The sequence below is a fragment of the Delphinapterus leucas genome, chromosome 11 (genome assembly GCF_059928025.1).
Source record: "Delphinapterus leucas isolate spDelLeu-1000000601 "Yukka" chromosome 11, BTC_Dleu_Yukka2, whole genome shotgun sequence".
NCBI classification, from domain to species: Eukaryota; Metazoa; Chordata; class Mammalia; order Artiodactyla; family Monodontidae; genus Delphinapterus; species Delphinapterus leucas.
The window spans coordinates 25,962,083-25,989,576 of NC_143139.1; the positions used below are offsets into that span (position 1 = coordinate 25,962,083).

At 37.5% G+C, this 27,494-nt stretch overlaps 1 protein-coding gene across 3 annotated transcripts in view; it reads right to left on the reverse strand.

Annotated features, from left to right (window-relative positions):
- Positions 1 to 27,494, reverse strand: part of DENND5B (DENN domain containing 5B) — a 212,016-nt gene that overhangs the window by 51,726 nt on the left and 132,796 nt on the right. For 2 of the 3 annotated variants that reach the window (XM_089920465.1, XM_022577900.3), the window contains exons 5-9: positions 24,759 to 24,946; positions 18,243 to 18,779; positions 15,332 to 15,563; positions 10,786 to 10,936; positions 720 to 813 (exon numbers count right to left, since the gene is read on the reverse strand). In XM_089920465.1, coding sequence (XP_089776591.1) covers positions 720 to 813; positions 10,786 to 10,936; positions 15,332 to 15,563; positions 18,243 to 18,779; positions 24,759 to 24,946 — 1,202 coding nt within the window. Of the gene's footprint in view, positions 1 to 719; positions 814 to 10,785; positions 10,937 to 12,846; positions 12,934 to 15,331; positions 15,564 to 18,242; positions 18,780 to 24,758; positions 24,947 to 27,494 lie in introns of all 3 variants that reach the window. The other variant, XM_089920466.1, reaches the window with a different exon arrangement.

Below are 27,494 nucleotides of genomic sequence, written 5' to 3' on the forward strand. Positions count from 1 at the left end.
CACAGCAGAAGGGAAGGGAGAGAAGAAATACAGCAGCACAAAAGAAAAGCAGTAGACAGGCTATGCGTCAGTTCTTAAGAAAATGTTTAAAATCATATATATATACATGAACACATACTTGGAATGCTGTTTTCTGCTTTATTTCTACCCATCTGAGTTTAGAAAATAGTTAACGGATCTTCTGACTGCATTTTCTTTTGATCACAAGAAAAAATAAAAACTTACTTATCATTATTCAAATGTGTAATTACCGTTTTGTTTTCAAGTAGTACAAATAAAGCATAAGGATCTCAATTTAAAATAATTTTAAAACACTCCTAAAAATGGTGTCAGCAAGCCAAGGACAAAGCACAGGCAAATGTATCTTTACTTACTAAGTTTAAATTATGCTTGAAACTTAGAAAGTCTATGCTTCTTATAGCTTTTTTTCCCTGTGGGAGACACACTGACCAAAAATGTATCCTAAGCTTAGCCTTTACTTGATGTGGTACACAGGGCGACTTGTTTTACAGTCTTATTTTAGATGTATTAAAATTACAAAAAATGGAAAAAAAGGTGCTTTCAGCTATGTCAGTATAAAAGGATTACTATTTTAAAACATAATTGAACCGATTCTTTTAGAAGAACACAAAAGAACCTACACAATGACACCTGCTGGGCTAAGTAAGCCTAGTTCACAGCTCTTGCATCAAGGCATCCCGGGAGGGCAGCCCACATACCTCCCTCAAGTCGTTGTCCAGCCCAACGTGCTCGGAATGTTGGCGAAGGCGGTCTTTCCGGCGCTGTGCAGTGGCACTCCGACTTACCCAGCGACTGAAAGAACAGAAGGGGTAGGTTAAAAGAAACAACCCAACAAAAAAAAATGTGATCACTTGTCTTTAAAATAGAAAGAATGTACTGTTCAAAACCAAAGACCAACAATACTTATTTTTCAATCAATTCTTTTTAAAAATATATAGCAGCTTTATTGAGATGTAATTTAGATACATACAATTCACCCATTTAAAGTATCCAATTCAATGGTTTTTAGTATATTCATAGAGATATGCAATCATCACCACAATCAATGCTTTGTTGAAACCAAGGTTAAAAAATGCACAGTAGCTGTAATGATCTTCTCTTTTCCACCTTATCTGCCCAACAGAACCCCAAACCTGGATAGGGACTACCCTCTCACTTCCTTTTAAAATATCCATGCAAATTAGCTATTGATCTCCCTCATGACTACCATGAATCGCTTTACCTGCCCTTTATCAACGTTCCCCCGCTCCCCATTCCCAAACCTCTCACTTTATCCTCAAGTGCCTCCACTCAACTGATGACCCAGCCTTGCCTCCCTCTTCCTACTCTCTACTTCAATGATGCACACACGCAAACCCCTCATCTTTCTTCTAATCCCAAAGTATAATGTATATTGGCCACAACTATTGCTTCCACCAGGATCCCTGACCAGTTCTCTCTTGCCTTCTCCACTCTGCTCCATTAGAAACCTCCTGTGCCATATCTCCAATTTTTCTCTCTCAACTGAGTATTGCCCTTCAGATTACAAGTATGCTGGTCTCTTTCGACATTCGATAGTTACATTTAAATCTGTTTCTTCACTCTTCTCATGTAAACATTCTTAAGAAAAGTTTAGATGTAAGGCCTCTACTTATTTATCTTTGGATATTTTGTTCATCTCAAATCAGCTTCTTCCCCTGAAAATGCTCTTGAAGCCATTTATAGCCCTCACTGCCAATCCAATGGCTATTCTTCAATTCTTAGCTTAAACTCTCTGCTGATCACCCTTGCTACCTTAAAACTCCAGTTGTCTTCAACTACTTCAGTGCTTCCAATGGGATAAGCTCTCTCACCTTTGAGCCTTTGAAGATGAAGTTTTCTCCCAACTTCTATTCATCTCTCAGACAGCTTTAGATGCTACACAGGAAGTCTTCTATGGTTCTTCCAAATCTAAATTAGCTACCCCTCTTATACTCTACAATTGTAGCATTTATCACAGTGTGTTATAATTACTTATCTCTATTTTCTATACAATCCTCTCTACTATAAACGCTTGAAGGGTTGGTATCATGTCTTTCAGCCATTTTATTTGCAGAGTCAACTACATCACCTGCCCCTTCTATAAATATACCCTAAATAAATGTAATCAGAGACACAGTCTAATATTTAGGTTTATAGACGTTCATCACAGCATATATGCAATAACCAATTCTGTGTTTCCATTATTCTAAGATTCACATTTTGGCTTTTAAATGTTCCTGAAACTAGGATGAATCTTCTATTTCATATACATGTTTAAAGTATAATTTTTCCAAAAAGCTTTTGAATTAATAGAAGATCTTACAACCAACAGTTACTTAGAATCAAGTAAATGTGCTCAAAGCAACCCAAATGTTCAACAGTAGGAGGTGCTATATAATGAAACATCATATAGTCATTTAAAAAAATTAAGTTACTAGGAATATCAATAATATGGGAGAGTACTCATGATACAATAATGAATGAAAAAGCAGGATACAACACTGTGTAAGCATTTTCTACTTCTGTAAAAAACAAAACAAAGTAAGTATGGACATGCACACATATCAGGATCCATGCAATGGAAGGGCATAAAACCAAATGTTAACATCTCATGGTGATGGCATTATAGGTGGTTTTATTTTTATTTACAATTAATTTTTTATTGAGGTATAGTTGATATACAATATTATACAAGTTTCAGGTATACAACAAAGTGATTCACAATTTTTATTTTTTTTTTAGTTAAAAAATTTTATTTAGTTAGTTTTATTTGCATCAGGTCTTAGTTGTGGCATGTGGGATCTTTCGTTGTGGCATGTGTGCTTCTCTCTAGTTGTGGCGCACGGGCTTAGTTGCCCTGCGGCACATGGGATCTTAGTTCCCTGACCAGGGATTGAACCAGTGTCCCCTGAATTGGAAGGCAGATTCTTAGCCACTGGACCACCAGGGAAGTCCCAAAGTGAGTCACAATTTTTAAAGGTCATATTCCATTTACAGTTATTATAAAATATTGGCTAAATTTCCTGTGTTGTACAGTATTATCCTTGTAGCACATTTATTTTGTGCATAGTAGTTTGTACTTCTTAATTCCCTCCTCCTATCTTGTCCCTCCCTGCTTTGCTCTCCCCACTGGTAACCACTAGTTTGTTCTCTGTATCTGTGAATCTGTTTTGTTATGTTCACTAATTTGTTTTATTTTTTAGATTCCACATATAAGTGATATCATTATTTGTCTTTCTCTGACTTATTTCACTTAGCATAATACCCTCCATGTCCATCCATGCTGTTGCAAATTGCAAATTTTCATTCTTTTTTTTTGCGGTATGCGGGCCTCTCACTGTTGTGGTCTCTCCCGCCACGGAGCACAGGCTCCAGACGCGCAGGCTCAGTGGCCATGGCTCACGGGCCCAGCCGCTCCGTGGCATGTGGGATCTTCCCAGACCGGGGCACGACCCCGTGTCCCCTGCATCGGCAGGCGGACTCTCAACCACTGCGCCACCAGGGAAGCCCTTTCATTCTTTTTTATGGCTGAGTAATATTCCATTGTGTGTATATGTGTGTGTGTGTGTGTACACACACACACACATCACATCTTCTGTATCCATTCATCTGTTGATGGACACTTAGGTTGCTTTCATATCTTGGCAATTATAAATAATGCTGCTATGAACATTTATTTATTTTTATAGTTGCGTGCCACAACTAGAGAGAAGCATGCACGCCACAACAAAAGATCCCGCGTGCCACAACTAAGACCCGATGCAAACAAAAATAAATAAATTGGGGTGCATGTATCTTTTTGAATTAGTGTTTTCTGTTTTTTCAGGTAAATACCCAGAAGTGGAAATGCTATAAAATATAGCAATAGAACTATAAAATAGTTCTATTTTTAGTTTTTTAAGAAACCTCCATACTGTTTTCCTTAGTGACCTCACTGATTACGTTCCCACCAATAGTGCACGAGGGTTCCATTTTCTTCACATCCTCACCAACATTTGTTATTTGTGGTCCTCTTGATAACAGCCATTTTGACAGGTGTGAACTGATACCTCTCTGGTTTTAATTTGCACTTCTTTGATGATTAATGATGTTGAGCATCTTTCCTGTGCCTGTTGGCCATCTGTGTATGTCTTCTTTGGAAAAATGTCTATTGAGGTCTTCTGCCCATTTTTTAATTGGGTTGTTTGTTTTTTTGATGTTGAGTTGCATGAGCTGTTTATTTATGTTGGATATTAATTCCTTATTGGTCATATCATTTGCAAATATTTTCTCCCATTCAGTAGGTTGTATTTTGGTTTTGTTGATGGTTTCCTTTGCTATGCAAAAGTTTTTAAGTTTAATTAGGTCTTATTTATTTATTTTTGCTTTTATTTCCTTTGCTTTAGGAGACAGATCTAAAAAATATTGCTACTATTTATGTCAAAGAGTGCTCTGCCTATGTTTTCTTCATATATCAAACTATTTAAAAAGATTTCTCAGGTCTTGACTTATCATCCCCATGACTGTATTCATTGTACTGCTCTAGAAATATTTACTCTTGAGTATATCCCTGACAGCACAGAGCTATACATGAGTTAAGAAATGAATTTATACTTTCGCCATTCAGCGAAAGTCATATTGCATTACTGACAATTCACAATTTAAAATTTTCTTATTAATGAAGTATCCAATTTACAAAAAGCTTAAAATGAGAATGCTGCTTCTTTTGTTGCTTTTTAAATAATTTATGCATGGCTTTGGTTTCAAACTGACGAATCATCTCGTTTCAGTCTGCTATTTAGAGGAACACTGAATAATTATTATAAAAATGGTAGCAAAGGAAGGTAACCCCTCTTAAAATAGTGTTTGTTTGTTTGTTTTTAAAGAATAGGTTTATAGCAGGAAAAGAAAGGTACAAATATCTAGTGACAGATCTTTGAAGTAGAATCCTTGGAAATGTCCCTAAAGCAAAAGATCAATAAAAGATTGTAAACAGGATACAAAGAGAATTGGGTGACTGAAAAGGAAGATCCAGAAAAAAAGCATATCAAGACACTGACAAAGATTCTCTGCTTGACCAAACTTTAGTCAGACTCCTAACCTTTCCTAAGCCCATCTGTGCACTTCTTTGTAAAATTCAGTTTTAGCAAGAACCTAGCGAAGTCAGTTTAGCAGAAACCATCACCCCTCTCATTATATGATCATTCTGGATATCTGATCAGGTTCTGAATTCTCCACCATCCCCCAGGTGATGTTTAATCACCTAGGCCTGCCTTCCACAAGAATCCTGTTAGGTCAGTTTAGTCAGAATCCCCCATACCCATGATGTTTCCTCTTAGTAATTTTCTATCCGCTGACCTCCACTCTGCTCCTTGGTGATAAATTCCCACTTGTCCATGCAGTATTCAGAGAAGCCTCTAATCTCCCTCTCCACTGCAAGACCCCATCGCGGTGGTCCCTACACCTTGAATAAAGGTGCCCCTCCGCCTTGAATAAAGTCTGTCTTACCATCTTCAACAAGTGTCATGAATATTTTTTTAACAGCTCTGAAGCAAAATATAAATACCAGCAGATGAACTTATATAATAAATAAAGAGGAAGAGTAAAATATAAGTAATACAATGTACAAAGACCTGGAGGCCTTGGAAACAGCCTTGTAACAAAAAACAGTCCATGTAAGATAGTAAAATTTGTTCAGGGATTTAAAAAATTAGGGTTACTGGGCAAGGTGGTTCAAATAAATAGTAAAAATATGAAATAGATTATAAACACCAGCTAATAAACTTATATAATGAATAAAGGAAGGAGCAGAATACACATGGATGAACATTTCTCCTGGCAGGCAAAGTGGAAAAGCACAGAAGATAAGGATAAATATTAATTTACAGGATATATCTAGCATCTCACTCTGTGAGACAAAACGCCCAGTTTAATTTTATTTTCAAAACAGGGAAATGAGCATCTACTTAAGAAAATTACTATGAAGTCCACATATTCCTGGTCTTGTTAAGTAATTAATTTATTCTTTGCATTATTAAACCTCATTTCTAAGCATAATTTTACCAAAGATGACCACATTTGCTGAAATGCTAAAGACTGCTCATTTGCTTTTGCTTTGTAAGTAGTGTATGAAATTCTTACAGTTGATCAACCATTTGTACAGGCACGGTTATAAATCCCTTTACCCTGTAATTAGTGCTGACATGTATTCTCTTTCAGACTACAATCTAGCTGAAAATGTAATGCTTGGGGCTCTGTGTGGAAATGGGGAGATTATATATAAGATTAAAAGCAATAAAATATGGCATTTGAAAATTGAAATCTTCCCTTCTAAGCACTCCTTACTTCCTTTCCCTTCCTTTATTTTTCGTCACAAACCTTATCGCTTTCTGACAGGTTACTTATTTTACATATTAAGTTTTTTTGTTTGCATCCTCATGTTGAAAGCAGGGATTTTTGTTATTTTGTTCACTGCTAAACTCCCAATGAACAGGACAGTGTCTCACATATAGTAGGGGATCCCATAAATATTTGCCAAATGAATGAATGAGCACTCTAATGCTATCAAAAGGAAATAAAAACCATTTAAATTAATAGTCTACTCATATCAAATTGATTCAAAAAATTAGGATAATTTATAAACATAAGAAAAAAATGAATAAACTGATGACTAGTCATTCACTTCTGAAAAATAGAACATTGTATCCAGTACAATCATCTGTAAAGTCTGAATCCCCATAATGGTCAACATCTCTTAGCACATTTTAAGTTCAGTGTTTATAAAAGCAGGGATAGCTCTTCAGAAGGTGAAACCCTGTAAATTAACTAAGGTAAGTAAGGTAAAATTTTCAGTCATTAGCTATTTACTTCCATCTTGTAAGCAGCATATTAAATTCTCTCTACAGCCTTCCTACCCAAGACTTTAGCATAAACGCTTGCGTTTCTACAGGAGGGGCCACCTTTCTAGTGAATCATCCTCCTTTACTGTCTTCATTAAAGTTCAAACAACCTATTTAAATAAGAGTTCAATCAAATAAAGCTTTTTAAAAATCCATAATTCTTTCACTTTACTGCATAGTGATCCTTTTCCAAATATGTAAAAGAATGCTGGTTGTGAAGATTTTCCAGATCTTTCCACAGTTTTTATGAATGAGACACCATAAACATGGTGCCAGGAATAAGGAGACCTGGGTTCTAATCCTAACCCTGCCATTAACCCAAAAGTGTGCTCTTACCAACATATAACGATGACACTACTTCGGGGTTAGGCTATTTGATCTCAATCTTTTCTTCATGAAGCAAGATGGCGCCTGAGAATGTATCTTGCTTCCCAAATTATTACCCTATCTTCTTTTGGGTTCACCCCTTTTTCTTTTTCTTTTCTTTTTTTTCCGGTATGCGGGCCTCTCACTGTTGTGGCCTCTCCCGTTGCGGAGCACAGGCTCCGGACGCGCAGGCTCAGCGGCCATGGCTCACGGGCCTTGCCGCTCCGCGGAATGTGGGATCCTGCCGGACCGGGGCACAAACCCGTGTCCCCTGCATCGGCAGGCGGACTCTCAACCACTGAGCCACCAGGGAAGCCCCGGGTCCACCCCTCTTAACAGAGCCCAGTGTGAGGTAGAAGCGAGGCATCTGAGGGCTCTTTCATTCTGAAAGACCATTAGGCTGGTATGACAGGCTGTTGCTAAACTCCCTTATGTTCAATATTTTAGGCTATTCAAAATTTCTTGGGGGCTACCAAAGCAAAACATCCAACTCCAGAAGTAACAAAAGGCACACGTCACCTTTATATTAGAGTAACAGAGCCAGGCAGTATACGTAGTACAATGGTTAAGTGCTTGGGCCCCTGAATCAGCAGACCTAGGTTTGAATCCTAGTTTCACCACTTCCTACTATGTGATCTTGAAGCAAGTTGTTGACTGTCTCTGAGCCTCAATCATAAAATGGGTAAAGCAATATAGGCTTTATATGTAGGGATATGCTTATAATAAGGATCAATGAGCTAATGTACTTAATGCAGTCAGAAGAGACGCTAGTGCAGACTGGCTTAATAATATTAGCTATTATCAGCAGCATCTCCACAACCAACACTCTCTTGGAATAGAGAAGGCTCCACTGGCAGGGAAGATAATGCTTTCTGAAAGCAGAAAAAATGGGTTACAAGGAAGGATAATTACTTTAAGTGAAGCAGTGATGAAAATTTCCAAATTTTTTGACTGAGATCTCAAAAGGGGCGGATACTTATAATGACACATACAAGCATACCTCATTTTATTGCACTTCAAAGATACTGCATTTTTTACAGATTGAAAGTTTGTGGCAACCCTGTGTTGTCAGATGATGGCTAGCGTTTTTTAGCAATAAAGTATTTTAAGATATGTATATGTAAAAAAAATAGACATAATGTTATTCTGCACTTAATAGACAACAGCATAGCGTAAACATAACTTTTATATGCACCGGGAAACCAAAAACTTCCTGCTTGATTGCGATATTCACTTTACTGTGGTGGTCTGGAATCAAAACCATAATATCTCTGAGGTATGCCAGTACTACACTCTGAAAGCAAAGGAAACAGCAATGTATATAGTACTGTAACTGTTTTCCTTAATTCATACATACACACCATCTTTTTTCCTTTGATGTGTTTGCTATCACTGTAGTTTTCTCACGTGTAGACCTAAATGAATCAGTAATTTTGACACATTTCAGAAACACATTTAAAGGAACACCTTTAGCTGGGAAAATGGTAAGGGTTTCATTCCTTCAGGTTATTAAAAATAGAACAGTAACTATACAAACACAAGATATACAAATATTACCACATATATATGCAGCCCAAGAAACTCCAAGTAGCACAATACTTAGTATAGTGTTTAATAAATTAAACCAAGCATTACCATCACATATGATAAAGATAATTTACTAAGTTTTCTTTTTTCCTGACAAATAAAATCATGACAATCATCACGGGAAATAAAGAGGTTAAGTACCAAAACTTCTCCAACATGTAGCTCAGCAGATCATATGTTAGACAGAAACATCATACTTTAAAGCCATCTTTCAAGAACTTGCATATTATTATTTAGATTGCGCCATTTAGGTTAAAAGGCATAATTCCACCTGTCTTATTCCCCTCACTGATTCTCTACTTGCTTTCTGACAATTCTGGTGGCTCAACGCCACTTCCATTTTATACACCCAATCTCTACCACAGTCTTCTATCTCATTTGTTGGCCACTGCCTGGCTCCTCCCTTTCCTTCTCTAAGCCTCTTTAATAAAATCACAGATGTTATAGAATGCTATTAAATGAGAAAAGGGGCAAGTGATTCCAAGTTGTCCAAGGATCCTAAGCTGGTTAGTGGTCAGGAATGAACTAAATTCCAGAACTGCTGATTTCCAATTCAAACACTTCTTTCCAACTTACCATATTCCCCATTAATACTCTCCTTTGAGTTCTTTTCTTGTAAAATCCTTCTTTATTACATTCTTGTGTTCAGCTAAAATCAAGAATTCCCCTAAATCCAAATAACTTCTCAATTCTAACCATATTCAGATATTTTCTGAGTGAAATCATCTACCATAAAAAATGATATGGCTTACCTTTATTTTTGGTTGTTTTGTAATTTCTGCACTTGATACTTAAAAGTACAAAATGGTGTCATGGGTTGAATTGTGTCTCCCTAAAAGATAAGCTGAAGTCTTTTTTTAAGAATTAATTAATTAATTTATTTATTTATTTTGGCTGCGTTGGGTCTTCATTCCTGCGCACGGGCTTTCTCTAGTTGCGGCGAGAGGGAGCTACTCTTCATTGCGGTGTGTGGGCTTCTCATTGTGGTGGTTTCTCTTGTTGCGGAGCACGGGCTCTAGGCACACGGGCTTCAGCAGCTGTGGCACGTGGGCTCAGTAGTTGTGGCTCATGAGCTCTAGAGCACAGGCTCCGTAGTTCTGGCGCATGGGCTTAGTTGCTCCGCGGCATGTGGGATCTTCCCGGACCAGGGCTTGAACCAGTGTCCACTGCATTGGCAGGCGGATTCTTAACCACTGAGCCACCAGGGAAGCCCCAAGATATGCTGAAGTCTTAATCCCAACACCTGTGGATATCACCTTATTTGGAAAGAGGATCTTTGCACATGTAATCAAGTTAAGATGAGGGCATTTAGGGTGGGCCCTAATCCAACATAACTGTTGTCCTTACAAGAGGAGAACAGACACAGAGGGATGGTAGCCTTGTGAAGAGGAGGCAGAGACTGAGTTATGCTCCTGTAAGCCAAACAATGCCTGGGACTACCAGAAGTGGGAAGGGGCAAGGAAGGGTCCTTTCCTACAGGCCTTGGAGGCAGCATGGCGCTGCCAATACCTTGATTTTGGACTTCTAGCTTCCAGAACTATGAAAGAATAAATTTCTCTCGTTTTAAGCGACCAAGTTTATAGTACTTTGTTACAGCAGTCCTAGGAAACTAATACAGACAGTGAAGGCATAACTTTTCTAATTCCATTAGACAGTATTAGCATTATATTTAAAACACAGTCATTTAAAATGAAACTATTCCTAAGTGCACATCACTTCAACAAGAGAAAAAGATCTAGTCTTTGGATTTTCTTACATGATGGAATTAAAAGTCAAATACTCACTGAGTGTCAATTCATATTTCAAGCAGATTAATTTGGTCTTTGAAAAAGTAATGACTGATAAAATGTTTAACAGTTAAGCATTCCCCATTAGAGCACTGCGCCCTTCATTCACTCCTTCAACCAACTACTCAAGTGAAGAACATGCTTACTTGTTATTAGCTGGTCCTGTTGCCAAGACATCAGACTGTAACTTTGGAAAGAAGCCTTGCTCATATTTGCCTTGACCAATTTTCATATCAAGTAGATGTGGGTGGATTGCAGTGTGATCCATTTTCATCAGTCGCTGCTCAATTGACTGCGCTATAAATTAAATTCATAACATATTAGAGACATCTCATTGGCTAAACCTTAAAAATAATGCTTCCTCCATTCATGCAGTGACAAGAAACTCAACCTTTCTGATAGTCTGAAATAGATTTTTACAAAAGCTCTTCAGAAATCAGTATAATGTTAAGTATAAAAAGGTTAGTTTTAAGTAAATACTAGATAATTCATTTTCATACTATTTTCTGCATTTGTCAAAAGCAGGGCAGCGGGGTTAAAAAATAAAATCTATAATTTAGTATTGAAACAGTTTCCCTTAAGTGGGAAATTCAATATTCTTAATGAAAATATGGTTCTAAGTACAACATTAAAGAAAATGATGGCAAATAAAATATTTTCCTTGAGCTGAAAGACAAAGGGAAGAAAAAAGCAAGCACTGTAGCCTTATGTTACTTTATTTCTTTGTGCAAAGATCCATTAAATATTCATGCTTCTCCATTTGTAAAAACAAGAAACTGTGTAAAGTTTATCACCTCACTTTTAGCAACACATTCTCATTAGTAGGAGTCATTTAGGAGTGTTTATTAGATCAAAAGGCATAATGCAGAGAAAAATAAAATAAGCAGGCATTTAGAAAATGTCCAGGGATAAGAAGTGCCTTTTGAAGAATAAAATAGGCCAGAGTTAAAAAATAGGAATTACTCAACATTTCTATTTTAAAACCACATAAAGTTGAGAGATGTTTCAAAGGCCCAGGAAACAGTGAACTATTTCTCTGGTAAAAAATCTGATCTTAAATGCCTTTATCAACTGAATTTTCAAGAAAAAATATAATACTTGTGAAGCAAGATTAGGTCTCCCATCCCTTGACTAGAGATTACTGCAAGGAGAACAAGCAGTAAGTGTGGTTGTGTGATAAACAGAATACACCATGGGAACCGCCAATCTTGGGATTTGAGAGAAGTAAACAGGTATTTTTACAAATATTTCATAGAATCAGTTTATTTTGCCCCACTCAATACCAGCAGATTGAGTATTGCTGGTTCTTCCCCATATATACTCTAGAAAAATTTCTGTTTTGGATGGGGAGGGGTCTGTCCATGACACATTTCACTCTTGTCAAATGGAGCTGCTTAAGACCATCTTATGTGAGATCAATGCCTCCCAGCCAGCTGTTTGCATTTGCAACATCAAGGAATGTGTGCAGAAGGCATTATTACCCTAAACTTCAAAATGTTAGATATCTTTTTTAAGCTTCCCTAATTTTTCTTTATAACTCATATGAATTTATCCACAACTTTTTGAATTTCATTTTATTTTTAATGTGTAACTTGTAACTTCTTGTGAAACATAGTCCATATGTTCTAGGCTGGGCAAAAGGATGTCATGTTTTAATGTGAAATGATATTTAATTTTCAATGATGCCCCCTGACTCTCCACAACCGTATCTATACTCTTAATGCTTCCTAATATTTATAAAACACAATTAACAGATGGTTAGAGAAATAATGCTTAGATTCATGGCATGGAATTCTCTGAAGTCCCTGACAATTTTATGTTCCATGAAATACTACAGAATTCCATCTCTGCCAAAAAGTGCTTCTGTTCTCACAAAAGGAAAAAAGGAAAAGTAGCTTTAGTTTTTCCACTGGATTTAAAATGACAGAAAAAAATCCATCTGATATTGAGTTATTCTCCTGTAGTTCGGAAGCTCTGTAAAAACAAAAATCATGATTCACAATGAATTACTCTAGGGTTTATAAGATTGCCATAGGGAGCAAAACACAATGCTACTTTTCAGTGATTGTATCATCAGTGAATACTGAACATTCAGAAATTATTAAATGCCTGCTTTGAGAGATCATGGGGCTGTTGTTAGACTTTCAAGGGTTTGTGCCAAAACTCATTTTCTGTGATCAGTAAGGAATAAGAAAACTCTGCGTTACTAGCAACTTGGTGTCTTTCTGCACAGAAATCATGAGGTTCTGGTGCCACAATATCAGCAGCAGATAGCCTCTGCCTAAAGAGTTCACCTGCAAATCAAAATTCTTTTTAGTTAGAGGCAAAACAGAAACAAAAGCAACACAACAAAGGATAGAAAAAAAAAACAAGATACACAATAAAATCCAATGTCAACCAAAAAATCCTAGTTTCTGTTGTGGGTGAGGGTGGGGAGGAGACAATTTTACCTGATAAAAGAAATAACTGCACCATCTGTGAGACATAGTTACAGCTGACTGCCTCCTTTTACTTTTTTTAAAAATAAATTTATTTATTCATTTTTATTTTTATCTTTGGCTGCGTTGGGTCTTCGTTGCTGCGCCCGGGCTTTCTCTAGTTGCAGCGAGTGGGGGCTACTCTTCATTATGGTGCACGGGCTTCTCATTGCAGTGGCTTCTCTTGTTGTGGAGCATGGGCTCTAGGCATGTGGGCTTCAGTAGTTGTGGCACGTGGGCTTCAGTAGTTGTGGCACACGGGCTCAGTAGTTGTGGCTCACGGCCTCTAGAGCGCAGGCTCAGTAGTTGTGGTGCACAGGCTTAGTTGCTCCGTGGCATGTGGGATCTTCCTGGACCAGGGTTCAAACCCGTGTCCCCTGCATTGGCAGGTGGATTCTTAACTACTGCGCCACAAGGGAAGCCCTCCTTTTACTTTTTAAGAAAGTCTTTGATAAATTAAGTTCCTGGGAGACTATTCCTAATTTAGCCTAATCTCTTTTTCATATATATTAAACCTGTAATGGTACATTTTTGTTGTTGTTGTTCTTAAAGCTCTTTTAATATAAAAGCAGTAAAGAAGTATTTTGGGTACATATTGTCTGTTTGTCAATGCTTTTTTAATAGCATCATAAAATAAAAGGACTTCATATATAAGCTACAATGGTACATTTTCAACAGTTTATATAATTTCTGCAATGACAGTAGGAGTATAAAACTCTGAGAGGCTGATAGAAAATCTATTTTAATTGAAAAGATTTTCTAGAAGCACACAAATATAGCAATCAGCACTTAACTTCATTTAAAAAATTCTGTCAGGAAGGGAAGAATAAAATTTGCTCAACAAGGCATTACACTATTTACATGGCTATTAAAGCACTGAAAGTCATACTATTCTCTGAATAGGCATAGACAATTTCATTCACTCTACTCCCTCAACTTCTAGAAACACAGAAACAACTGTCACTTCCTAAAGGGGCTCCAAGGATCTATCCTCATAAGTGGGATACAACAGAATGATGTTTCAGCGAGTCATCAGAAACCTCTAAGGCTACACAAGAGACATCATTTATATACTTCTTTCCTTAAAATATGCTACAACTACAGCATCACCACTCCTGTAACTTTGATCTATTTAAAATAAAGTGAGAAAGGCAAGCAACAGAGGCAGAGCAGAGAAAATTCACATTTGCTGCCCCTTTTTGCTCCAGAAAAAAAAAATTGCTCTCAAATAACTTCTACACGAAGGGGAAGAAATAAAAGGAAGGGGCACTCAAGTGATAGATATCACTTTATTTGGCAAAGAAAGAGTTAGGAACCAGGTATAAATGTATAAAGTTGTGTGGAGTGGTACATTTTACATGTTCATTTATTGAATGAACAGCTAATGTGGTAGTGAGACTCCAGGGGCTAGAATCAGTCAAACTCTGGTCCAAATCAGGGCTCTACCAACCACAAGCTATGCAATCACAGCAAGTTACTTAACCTCTCAGTTTTCTCAACTGTAAGATGACGACAGCAATAAAACAGACAATAAAATGTGTCTATACCCCCTCATTATTAAGATCAAATGTCAAAATGCATGTAAAACAGCTGGTATTATGTCCCTCACACAGTATGTACTCAGTAAACACTATTAATATGATTATTTATTTAACGGACTATATCACACTGTCAGACAAGATTGGCCAAGACTCATAATTCTCTGAGAGGAAAAACTAATGTTAGGGTTGGGAACCTCTAATTTGAATACAAGAATCTAGAGATTTAATTTCAGTAAATGAAGCTATCTTAATTAATGGCACCACTAAAGTAAATATACTGTTTTAGTTATGTAAATTAGGCAGCAACTCAAATTTACTATTTCAAATTAATACTTATCTTTCCTTGGGTGAAGACAGAATAGGTAAAAAGCAAAAAGGCAAAATAAGCAGCAAGACAAATTAACAGTTTCACAGCAACCTTATAGTTGTATTCCATTCAATTTGCTATTGTTTTTCATCTTCTGAGGGAAGAGGAATGTCAAGCAGGAACAGGACAGACATTAGCTCACAAAACAGAAGGAAACAAAACGATAGAAAGCATCTCTTGATACAGTACAAGGGTTAACCAAGAAGTCTAAAATTGAAAATTAATTCTGTAGTTTATAAGGCCAACGATGTGTAAAAAGATATGATCGTGGATTTTAAGTTAATTTTAAAAGGCATAACAAATGTACCTGCTTCTTTTAAAGTGCTGCATTTCTGATATATAGATGTCCTCAAGGTGGGTGCCCTTACATTATACAGTCTTATCTTCTCAATCCGAGAGTCAAAGACTCGAAGCAAAGGATCTTTCTCTTCCCACTGAGACATAATTTTATTATCAATAAAGGTGGCAAACATCTGTGTTTCAATGAAGCGTGAAAGAAATGGCAGGTAAGGTTCAGGCTGGTCAGACAGAAAGGAAGCCTGTAATGAGATAATTAGGCAATTATTAGTGCAAAGAGACCATCTCAATACTACATGATAAAACCAAAAATTATCTGTTGCTAAGATCATTCCTTTTCACAATCTTATAACACACAAAACTGATGCTTGAAATTTAAAAATCCTTAAAACTCCACTTTCTCTTCCTATCTTCTAAAGTCATAGAATTTAGGTCACTTAGTTCTTCAGCACTGATCCCACCTTTCAAAATTGATTTACGTTCTGGTCCTCATGACCATTATGCAGAAAAAAGGACATCATTAATGAAAGATGGTGGATCAGTTGCTACATGATCATCAATCATTCTCTTCACTTACCATTAAATTTGACCCCTTTCCCCAGTGAGCTGTAATTTCTTCTGCTCTCTATTCCTAGCCTGTGTCAAATACCTCCAAGTCATAAGGCATCGAGGTGATTAACTGATACAATAATAAGATATACATAAGCAATAATAACCTTAAAAAATCCAACAACGTGGAATTTGTGCTTATGGGTAAAATCTTTGGTTCAGGGGGATGTTTTCCTAGGCCCCCCCCAGTTAAAAACTGATGGATGAGTATTAGTTAAAGATCAAACTCCATCCAGACCTGTGCTGAAAGAATAGTTTGGGCCTTAACAACTAAAAAAAGCACTGCCTGAAAAACCATCCAAAGCAAGCCAAGCCTTTGGAAAACATGTACAACCAGCCACATGTTCCTGTTACCAGCCTTTCTGCTTGCATGGAATGGTTCAGTAAATTGTAATCAGTTTCTAATTCAAAGGGTTCATTTTTTTCCTTTGGCTCTTCAGGTCCATGTGTGTAGAGGAATTCCAGCCACAATTTGACACTAGCTAAAATTTGGAAGTGGATTACTATTTCAGCTGCGGGGTTACTTTTGCTTTTCATTCTTTTGATTAGGTGCAATGTGGCAAAAGCCAGAAGGGGAAAGGTGGAAGGATAAGTTCTGACCTAAGGTTACTCTCCTTAATACTCACTAGCTTCCTCCTAGCACATTTATTTAGGAAATAAATTCTGAAATTTAGGATAGCTTTGAAAAACTTCCTTACAGAAATCCACTTATTCAATTTAAGTGCCTCCATAGTTCAGATGTAGTTACACAAATCCAAATAACCAAAGAAAGGTTCACAGTCATCTCCAGAAATAGTTCACCTCTTCAAAAGATATTTTACAAATAAATATCAATTTTACTTTTCACAGAGCAAAACAGCCTTTTTTCCTAAATGGACCAAATGTCTGGCTTTTGATATTCAGATCCTTGTGGGCTACATCACTTAAGGCAGCAAAGACTTGGCTTGCAGGACTACTATGTGATAGTCCTGTAAATTTTCCTAGTGAAAATGAGATGATTACAAGCCTTCTGGAATCCAACATGAAACTTTCATTTCTCTAGGGGTTATATAAAAAGAATTCCATTTATAGTTTGAAGCTACATAAAGATTAAGAAGGAAGAAAGTACCAGTGCTCGATTTAGATAAGAATTTGAATTGCTCCAAGGATAAATCATGAGTATACACAGATTAGTTCCAAGCTGGCTAGGAAAAAATGTGGAAAAATGGTTAAGCTTAATGAGAATGGAAACTAAGAGCAAGAATACATTTGGAGAGGTGAAAGCTTCTTAATTTATTAAAGAAGTTTTCTCAAACATAAAGTGCATCAGAAATTAACTGTTAAATGTGGTTTATATAACTCATCTAAAAAAATCTGATGAAATCAGAAAATAATCTTTTATACCACCCACCTTTACAAAATTTTTTATTAATTCTTATTTGTCAGATGCTCCAAGATTGTAGATTAGCCTCTTAGAACATATTAGCCCCTTTGAGAGGTCTTTCATGATACAAAGGTACTATTTAGCAAAAAGCCATAATTCATTCTAATGGCAATATCATGCCTTGGCAATCACAGAGGCAAGGGACTGAACTATACCCTAGTGACCTGAAAGAGTTAATGCACACCCCTAAGTGCTTTTGTCTGGAAGAAAAAAAAAAATTGGTGGATATGTCCAGAAAAACCGGCAGAAGAATACTCTATAGTAAACCTTAGAAAGAAGCTTCAATTTCAGCAGGACAATCAAAAGTTAGTGTCGTTTTCTGTCTTCCCTTTCCAAAATCTTAGGAACAGAGGGTTAAAGTCATAAAAACTCATTTTTCTCATAAAACCTCCCTTTTTCTCTCTTTTGATCCTAAGATGAGATAAAAATTTACCTTCTGAAAGTAAACTGTTACCTTTACATGGGCAAGTCGTGACTTCATTGCAGGATGAAGACAAAATATAAGAATAAGGATTTATTAGAAAAGGAATAGGCCTCATTTAACTAGACTTGATCCTAAAATATGAGTAAATAAAATGCGTACAAGGTGAGACAGTATTAACAGATTTGAAAAACATGGAATTTAAGTTTCATTTCAAACATCTTTAAAGTATAGAAAAGTTAAAAATAAGGTTAAAGGCAATTAAATACATAATTCAATGAGCAGCTTAATGAGCTAGTTGATTTATACTTTCCAGTGAAATTATTTTATATAGTATAAAATACTGGTAAAAAAGAGTTCTTAAAGGGAAAGGAGAGGCAGAAAAATCTGTATTTTAAGAAAGTTAACAAAATCAGTAATGTATAGCCCACTAAAAACCATGAAAAGGGAAACTCTGCTTCTTTTTACTTTGTCAAAGTTCTGCATCTGTTCCCGGTTGGTCAGCCAAGATTCCATGTCCTGGGCAGTCTGAATCACAAACGCTTCATAATCTGCAAACATCTGTGTAAAGCGGTTAGCAAAGACCTCTCGGAGCTGTACGTTGAGCTGGTAGTCCCTTAGTTCTGCCTCTTCACACTGCAGTTTTAAATCTTTTTCTTTTTCACTCAAAGAGGCAGAGAGGTCCATTTTTTCCATGGTCACACCAGTCCGCTTGGCTAGAGCCTGGAGGCGGGCTATGGTTTCGTTACCCTTCAGTAACTCATACATGCTAATGTTATTAGCAGAGACGTTGCCATTCTTCTTGTCATTGACCAAGTCTTTCAGAACCAGATTCTTTAGCTTGGTGGCACTCTCACTACAACGTAGGCTGCCCTCAGGAGGGATCCCAAATTGAAGAAGAATTTCAGAGAGTTCCTGGATAAAATCTACTTTATTGGGGAACTGTGGAAATTCTTCAGGCAACTCAATAAAATGGTTGTCAATATCCACAAAACACAAATTAGCCTGAAAGAGGAAAAAGAAATACAAAGGTTTTTAAATTGGAGATTGGGATTGACATATACACACTATTATACATAAAAGATAACTAATAACAACCTGCTGTATAGCACAGGGAACTCTATTTGGTGCTCTGTAATGACCTATATGGAAATGGAGTCTAGAGGAGACTGGATATATGTATATGTATGGCTGATTCACTTTGCTGTACAGCAGAAACTAACACAACATTGTAAGTCGACTATACTTCAATTAAAAAATTAATTTAAAAAACTTTTACTTAATAAAATGATAAAGTATCAATTAAAAAATACAAAGGTTTTATAGTAATTTTATGTTCTAAAATATTCTTGCCAACTATTATAAACAAAATCAACTATTATAAAGAAAAGGTTGCACTGCCTTTTATGTTAACCTTCTCAGAGTTAAGAATATTTTATTCTTTAAAAATAAATCTCTGTTGCCAGCATTTTTCCCTATGTGAGGGAATATATAAGTATATATTTAATACATATGAATCATTTCCCCTGGGTCTCATCAGTTTATTATAATCTGGATATAACTCTGTAATGCATGGCATCGAACGGACTTTCCTTAGACAGGTAAAAGCACGCAGACTCATAGTACCTTACAAATTAGGCACTGGGGAAAATAAAATGCTTACTGAGCTTGAACTTTCTATGCCATTCCACTGCTCTAACACCGTTTATAATGTAGAATTAGCAATAACTGCTAAAATTTAGCAGCTGTAGTACCCCAAAATGGAATGAAACTGGCAAAGAGCAATCCAGTCCACAGAAAACCCACAAATTTTCACTTTATCTAAAATTAGCTTCAACCTCTTACATGGCAAAACCATTTCAGAAGCCACTGGACGAAGAGCAGGAGGCAGAGAGCAGTGGAGGCAAGTGCCTAGAGAAAGGTAAGTGACCAACCCTTGGGTAACTCAGACTTGACTTGAACATTTTTGAGTTGAGGAAAAGAGGAGACAGAAATAAGAGGAAATGTTTTTTGAGTTTGTTTACACTTTGGATTTTGAATTAAAAGACTTTTAAATATCTTTCAGATATAGAAAATTCAAGGGGCTAAGTACCTGCCTAAAATTTGCATTGTCCCTCAGGTACTTGATGACAGTATATACAAAAACAGTATTTTACCTTTACTGTCCATACCCTCTTGATCAGAACAAGGTTGTCAGAGTAAAGGAAAACTAAGCTCCTAAACTGGGGAGGAGGAGGGGGGCAAGGTAGTCCATCACATAAAACTGATCCTGACTGGATTAGTAGCTGGACACAAGGCATGGGGTGAAGTCAATAAACAGAATAGGAAGCCTCACCTCATGCTTCCCCATCTCCCCGCCCCTCAACAATGCCCCCAGGTCAGCAAGGAGAGAATTCATACTGTCTTCTGATCCTGAATGCCAAGGTAAGATGAAAAGAGGAGAGCAAACAATTAGGCTTCTGTTATTCTCTCCTTTTTTTTGAATGTCAAATTAAAAAAAAATAATTAATTAGTTTTTGGCTGCATTGGGTCTTCATTGCGGCGCCCAGGCTTTCTCTAGTTGCGGTGAGTGGGCGGGCTACTCTTCATTGCAGTGTGCGGGCTTCTCACTGTGGTGGCTTCTCTTGTTGTGGAGCACGGGCTCTAGGCGTGCGGGCTTCAGTAGTTGTGGCTTACGGGCTCTAGAGCACAGGCTCAGTAGTTGTGGTGCATGGGCTCTGTAGTTGTGGCATACGGGGGCTTAGTTGCCCTGCGGCATGTGGGATCTTCCTGGACTAGGGCTTGAACCTGTGTCCCCTGCAATGGCAGGCAGATTCCTAACCACTGCGCCACCAGGGAAGTCCCTGTTATTTCTGTTTGATCCTTGTTCTTCATATTAGATACTGATGAGCAAGAAGTATAGCAAAATTCCAAATTAAGATTGATAAAAACTCAAGATTTTCCACCATCCAAAAACGAATCAACAGTGATTCTTCAAGCCTAAAATAACCTTTGAATCCAACCCTTTAATTCTGCAGATGAAGAAACTGAGGCCCAAGAAGGTAGGTGACTTCCTGACACCTGTTCCAGGTACGCACCCTCAAACAGCCTGGTAGCTTAAGGGATTTTTTTCTTCTCCATTATGCCTCATCTCCAATGTCAACAGTTTTCTCTAAATAAAGTAAAAGCTGAAGTCACATCTTACTGAAGACAGTAGTGCTGTTACAGCTTTATTTAAATCCACATCTTTATATATGTTTCTACAGTCTCTAGAAAGTAGGATATACTGTAAGTCTTAAAGGGAGAAACTAGGTCACCATAATTCAAATGGATGATTCAATGTCTTTAAAAACAGAAGAAAAAATTCACTAACTTGCTAATCTAAATGTTAACCAGCAACCTCTCACCACTTACATTTTGTACTGTATCCTTCATTAATGCCTTCCTGCTATCCTTTTCTATACCTCTCCTTCCCCTGTGAAAAGAGAAAAATGATACATTTGGGGAAATTTTAAAGCTTGTTATGCTCATGTAATCACTGCTGAGCCAAAAATGTGTGGCAAGGTGGATGTTCCAGCACCACAGCTACGGGCCTGTCTTCATGTTCCCGCGAGTCTCTCTCACCCTCCTATGCTGACTTACAGGAGCCTGAATTGGGGCTTTGATTATTACAAAGTAGAAATAGGGAATGTAAACTTGTGTTATAAAAATTTATTGAAGAAAAACCAAAAAGCCCTTTTTCTAAAACAGATAAGAACTCCATACAATAGAGTATTCTAAGTCAGTTTCTCACTTTTAATACCATTAAATTAAAAAATAATTTAAGAACTCAAGAATAACAAATATACTCAACATCTCAATCTTATGATGTTTTAGAACTATTTCTTTTTAAAAAATACTTAATTATTTATTTGGCTGCACCGGGTCTTAGTTGCGGCCCGCGGAATCCTCGCTGCCTCGTGCGGGAACTTCGTTGTGACATGCAGGCGCTTTTAGTTGTGGCATGCATGTGGGATCTAGTTCCCCCACCAGGGATTGAACCCAGGCTCCCTGCATTGGGAGCACGGAGTCTTAACCACTGGACCAACAGGGAAGTCCCTAGAACTAAATATTTCTCTATTTTTACTGATTAACACTGCCCAGAAGCCTTCATATGTAATTACTTCCAATTAAAAACAACAAACATTCCCTCAAAAGTAGGCAACAAAGACTTGAAGCTTAATGATCTCTTCTGCCATGAAGGCTTCCCATGTTCCTATCCTAAAGGCATCTTGATTTCCTCTGTATATATTCTTAGTTCTTTCATTCCTCTTATTCGTTTGTTTTTAGCCTGTGTTATTGATATTTGTAAATGTCTTACTTTGGAAATCAGAAATCACCTCTTAAAGGTGACATTTTTCTCCAGATGTCTCCCAGTATATTGTACACTAGTAGTGTATGATACAACTGTTTGATGAATGAATGAATAAGGCTTAAGGACATTGTCATTTTGTGGAACCTTAAAAAATATAGGCAAGAGGAAGAAGTATCCAGGGATGTGAGTCCAGGACAGCCCTCTTCATGTTTGGTAAGAGTCCTGGTTTCTCAATAGCTGAAGTTAAGCTGGTATAAGGGTAAGCCAGAGGGGCACATTTAACATTTTCATAAAATTTTAGGGCAAGATATAACAAAAAGAAAGTAGCAAAGTAATGCTGCTTCAGTTTTTCCCTAGATTTTTTTGTCTACCGTTCACTGTAAAGATGAGCAAGAATGGTAGAAAATGAGGTACAGTCTATGCAACTAATCCCCAGTGCCACATCCTTCCACCATCACTCTCCCCCGCTCCCCCGACCAAAACAATATAACAAATCGCTACCTGTGCCTGTCATTTTGGAATCATGGGGCAAGTGAGTGGGTAGTTAATTATAAGTCTATGTAGTTACATTAGTTAGTTAACAACTAAAATCATGTCTTCTTAAAATAATCATTTTGTAAACTTATTTTCACAACTATTCTAAGAAGCCCTCTCACTATTTTTAGCTATTAGTATATTTTACAGTTTTCAAGGCAAGGGAGGGTATTACCAGTCACTTTTTTAAAAAGACTATTTTTATACCCACTTCCTCCTCCAAATTCTGCGGAGTACATTCTTTCATCTCATTGTAAAATGAAACCAGAGCAAAGTGATATGCTATTAGCCTTATAAAACAGTAATGCACTAATGAATACTTTCTATACAGAAGCAGTGTTATTTTCACAGCTGATTCAGGTTATTTCTTATTATTCTACTCTATGAATACATGAGTATGTATATTTATTAAATAGTGTTGGTTTAGTGAATGAAAAATTAGAAAATCACGGACATTACTGTAACAGCTTTCAGAATTTTTAAGTTTGTTCATTTTTAGAGTCAGAGTATACACACAGGCATAGAGACAGAAAGATTTCCTGACAAATACATCAAGGTGGCATTTAAAATTTCTCAACAATTATTACTCATGGGAAAATGGAAAGATAATATTTATGTGTCTAAAAATATACCATTTAATTAACATGCAAAGAGACCAAATACTCAACAAGCAGCTAAAACATGTCACTGTTTAAGTCTTTAAAACAAAATGCATGGGCTTCCCTGGTGGCGCAGTGGTTGAGTCTGCCTGCCGATGCAGGGGACGCGGGTTCGTGCCCCGGTCCGGGAGGATCCCACGTGCCGCGGAGCGGCTGGGCCCATGGGCCATGGCCGCTGAGCCTGCGCTCCGAGCAGGAGAGGCCACAGCAGTGAGAGGCCCGCGTACCGAAAAAAAAAAAAAAAAAGAAAACAAAATGCATTTGGCTAGTCTATTTCTTTTTCCTTAAAAATTTAAAGGACTTACTTCTTTGAACCAACAAGATACTTGGATTAATTTAATAAAAGAGAAAATGAGAGTTCAGGTATTAGAAAAAAGAGGTATAAGAGAGAGGGAGAAGCAGAGAACGTGCACAAGCTCAAAGAAGAGCAGAACAGTTTGCATGTGTATTTTATATGATCTGAATCAAGCTATTTTGCCCGGAACAAAAATGTTAATGTCAGTGGAGACACTCATTAGAATAAAGTAAGCAGTGGATGATTACAGGAATCATTACTGGGTATAACGTCCATGGCTTAGTGTGTTATTTTAAATTCATTTATTAAAATGGGTAATAACAAAAAAGAGTGAAGCACAGCATGAAAGATTTTATTAAGAAAGGTGCTAATTAAATAGCGAATAGTATAATGTAATTAACCATTTTATGTTTTCTAATAGGCCATGGCACTCTCATCAATATTTCAATTCAAAGTCTTTACATTTCAATTCTGAGTACCATGAACAACAGCTAAAAATTAGATTCAAAATGCTTTCAAGAATTCCTGTTTATTTTCTTCTGAAACAACATTTGAAAATATAGCACACAGAAAGCACAGTAATCTCAAGGTAGACTAAAAGCTAAGGGTTAGAATTTTTATCTCAACCAGAGAGCTAAGCTAACATTTAGAAAAAGCTGATAACTGGCCTTACGTCTGAAAACAGACTACTAAAGTATTTAATATTTCCATGATCCCTAGCTTGCTGAAAGATGTTACTTTTTGTTTGGTAGAGGTCAAGAATCAAATTCACCTCAATTAATACAATAATTTAAAGGATGTTAAAATTGGGCTGTACCACTTAAAAACAAAATTTATAACAGGAATAGGGAAAAAGAAATAAAATGTTATTAAAATAATAAAGCTCCTAGATAATACTACTACTGCTCCATCTTCACAAATTTGCAGCTGTGAAAATTTGCCACTGTCCTGTTTTGATCCATGTTTAATTAATGACTATGTCATATAATAACCATCAGGAATCAGGATCTGCATTCTATGGCTGAGCCTCTGCCCTAGACCTACTTGGAAGATGCAGAATAGCCAGAGACTCAGTTCAGACAAAGACAGTGCTATCTAACAAAAGTGGGCTTGACCTAAATCAACAAACAGCAAGTGCTTCATCGTTCACTGTAAGTTTTTACCTCTTGAGGAAGTTCTAGCTTAGAACGGTCAGTTCCTTCTTTTGACTGAAGGCCCATCAGATAAGGGACAGGAGCATCAAGAAAATGTAGCAGAGAAGCAGGGAGGATGGGCACATAAACATGCTGCCACTGAAATGGGAACAGAAGTGCGGTGATGCCTTCCGCCACAGTCATCAGGCGTTGATAATCTGTACAGAACAGCAACAACAAAAATGGAGGGGAAGATTACAAGTCAAAACATAATCACTGCATTAAGCTTGAAAATATGAATTTCCAGAAAAAATTCGTGTGCTAATAAATAAGTAAAATGTTTCTTCATGACCATGCAGAAAAGAGGTCAGCTCTATTCCACCATAATTAAAGAGTTAAATGGTTTCACTGAATGGTTTTAAGGGGGTATGAGTAGGTGGGAAACATCATTAAGCTTTTTGCTTCTGAAAACACTGGTATGTGTATTGACATTCCCTCAAAATGCACAGCAAATAAGAACTAATAAAATTGCTCTTGGCACTTCTCCCATTGAAAATGTGTAAGAATATTGCTACTGATCACTTTTTATATGCATGTATATCTGTGCAATCCTCAATTCAGAGGCTCTGTTTTTCTTGTATAAATGATCATGGCTATAGCCTATAGTTATCCTTATTATATTTATTTTAGCCTTCATTTTGTGGGTACAAGAAGTCAACAGATATATGCATTCATAGTCACACTTCCTACATTAACCTCCAACTCAAATCTAGGGACAAAGTGAAAGCTACCAGAAAATTAGAGGTTGGTTTTTTTGTTGTGCTTTGTTTACATGAACTAATTTATCAAAACTAAAAACTGTCCACAGTATTAAAGTGCCTTCTCACCCCACCCCCAGTTTTATTGAAATATAATTGACATATAACATTTGGTGTACAACATGATGATTTGATATAAACAGCAAAATAAATTACCACAATAAGTTTAGTTAACATTCATCAACTCACATAGCTACAAATAAAGTGCCCTCTAAAACCACTCGGCCATGGATGCTATACATACATATGTCTATATCCCTATTTAAACCTTCAGAGGTAGACGTGTTTCAGAATTCAGATGTTCTCTTTTTTAATTTAGAAAGGTAATATTGTGCATACCACACATACTTGAAATATCCAGGGCAGCACCCTATAATCAAATACATTAATGTTTCTGAAGCAAACTATATGAGTCCCAGTATACTCAAAGAACTTAAATAGGGTCACTTTGGTTCAGATCTGATTTTGCCGATAAATGAGTTTCTAAAAAAAGTTTGGTTTTCAGAATGGATACTGTGGAATTGTAATAATTCTCTCACAGAATTTATTGTGCACAAATACAGTAAAATCTGGGGGAGTAAGACTCTGGGGAAGTCTTTTTAAAAAGGTTAAGGGAAATGATCCAATGCTACTTGGTTCATGTCAAACTCAAAGAACACCCAACCACGCAAAAGCAGGATGTTTTCCATTAAAATTTTTTCTTGTGTTGTTGTATAATCTGTAACTGACTATCTTTAATAGTTTACAATGGGATTTTGGTCATGAATCATCAGCTATCCATAGCCTACATGTATTTAAAATTTTCCTTATTTGATTCATTATAAAATTTTAGGTGAAAACCTGTTTACAGGAATACTTCTAAAAAACAAATAGCAGGGCTTCCCTGGTGGCGCAGTGGTTGAGAGTCCGCCTGCCGATGCAGGGGACACAGGTTCGTGCCCTGGTTCGGGAGGATCCCACATGCCGCGGAGCGGCTGGACCCGTGAGCCATGGCCGCTGAGCCTGCGCGTCCGGAGCCTGTGCCCCGCAACGGGAGAGGCCACAACAGTGAGAGACCCGCGTACCGCAAAAAAAAAACCCCAAATACCAGGCAGCTTGAGGGAAGAGGGTGTTTGGTATTTTGTGGGTTGCACAGTGACCTTGCTTGGAGTGGATAGTCCCGTGAGACCGTTTATGCTCTACAGAGCAACATGGCTCAGCTATGAGCATCCAATCAGTCTACAGTGACAGGGAGGCTGAGCTGAGAGCTAGATCAGTTCCTGGGTGTCAGGGGCTTTTTAATTTCTTTCTCAATTAAAAGCCAGACACAGGTGAAAGGTTCAGGGTTTTAAACAGTCAGATCCTGTGCCAGTTATCTATTGATCTATTTACTGAGCTCCAAATCACTCCATAGGTGGTCTATGAAAATGGACTGGACCGTAAGCATGTTCTCTTTTATAGTGAACACACCGGAAAACTTTGCCAGAGAGGACAGCGGAGAGACACTGCAGGAGGAAGCGCTTCTCCTCCCTGGTTTTGGAGTGTAGTGGGCAAGGTGCAGTGTTTTGTGTGTTCTTGCTCCTTCTGCATGGCTGATCACTGGTGTGGATATGTGAGGACATCTGGTGTCCCACTTCCCCGGCCACACGCCCAGAGTGGGCAGCCTCAGTGACTGGGCCCTCCTAATGCGGATACGGCACACTCATATCTCACACAGCCACCTGGCACCCTGACAACTTCTGTGTGCCTGCTCACCAGCCACAGCTCACTTGGACCTGGGAGGTTTGTCTTGTCTTCTGCTTGCCTGGTGACTGAGGATCAGCTCTGGCCCAGGCAACCCACTGACCTCCACCATCCAATGAGCTGCCACCACACTTTCTTCAGTGAGATATGAACCTCAGCCTTGGGAAGTGGGTCCCCTTCCAAGTTTGTCCTTCCTAGGGTACCCTTTAGAGTTTTCTTCATGTCT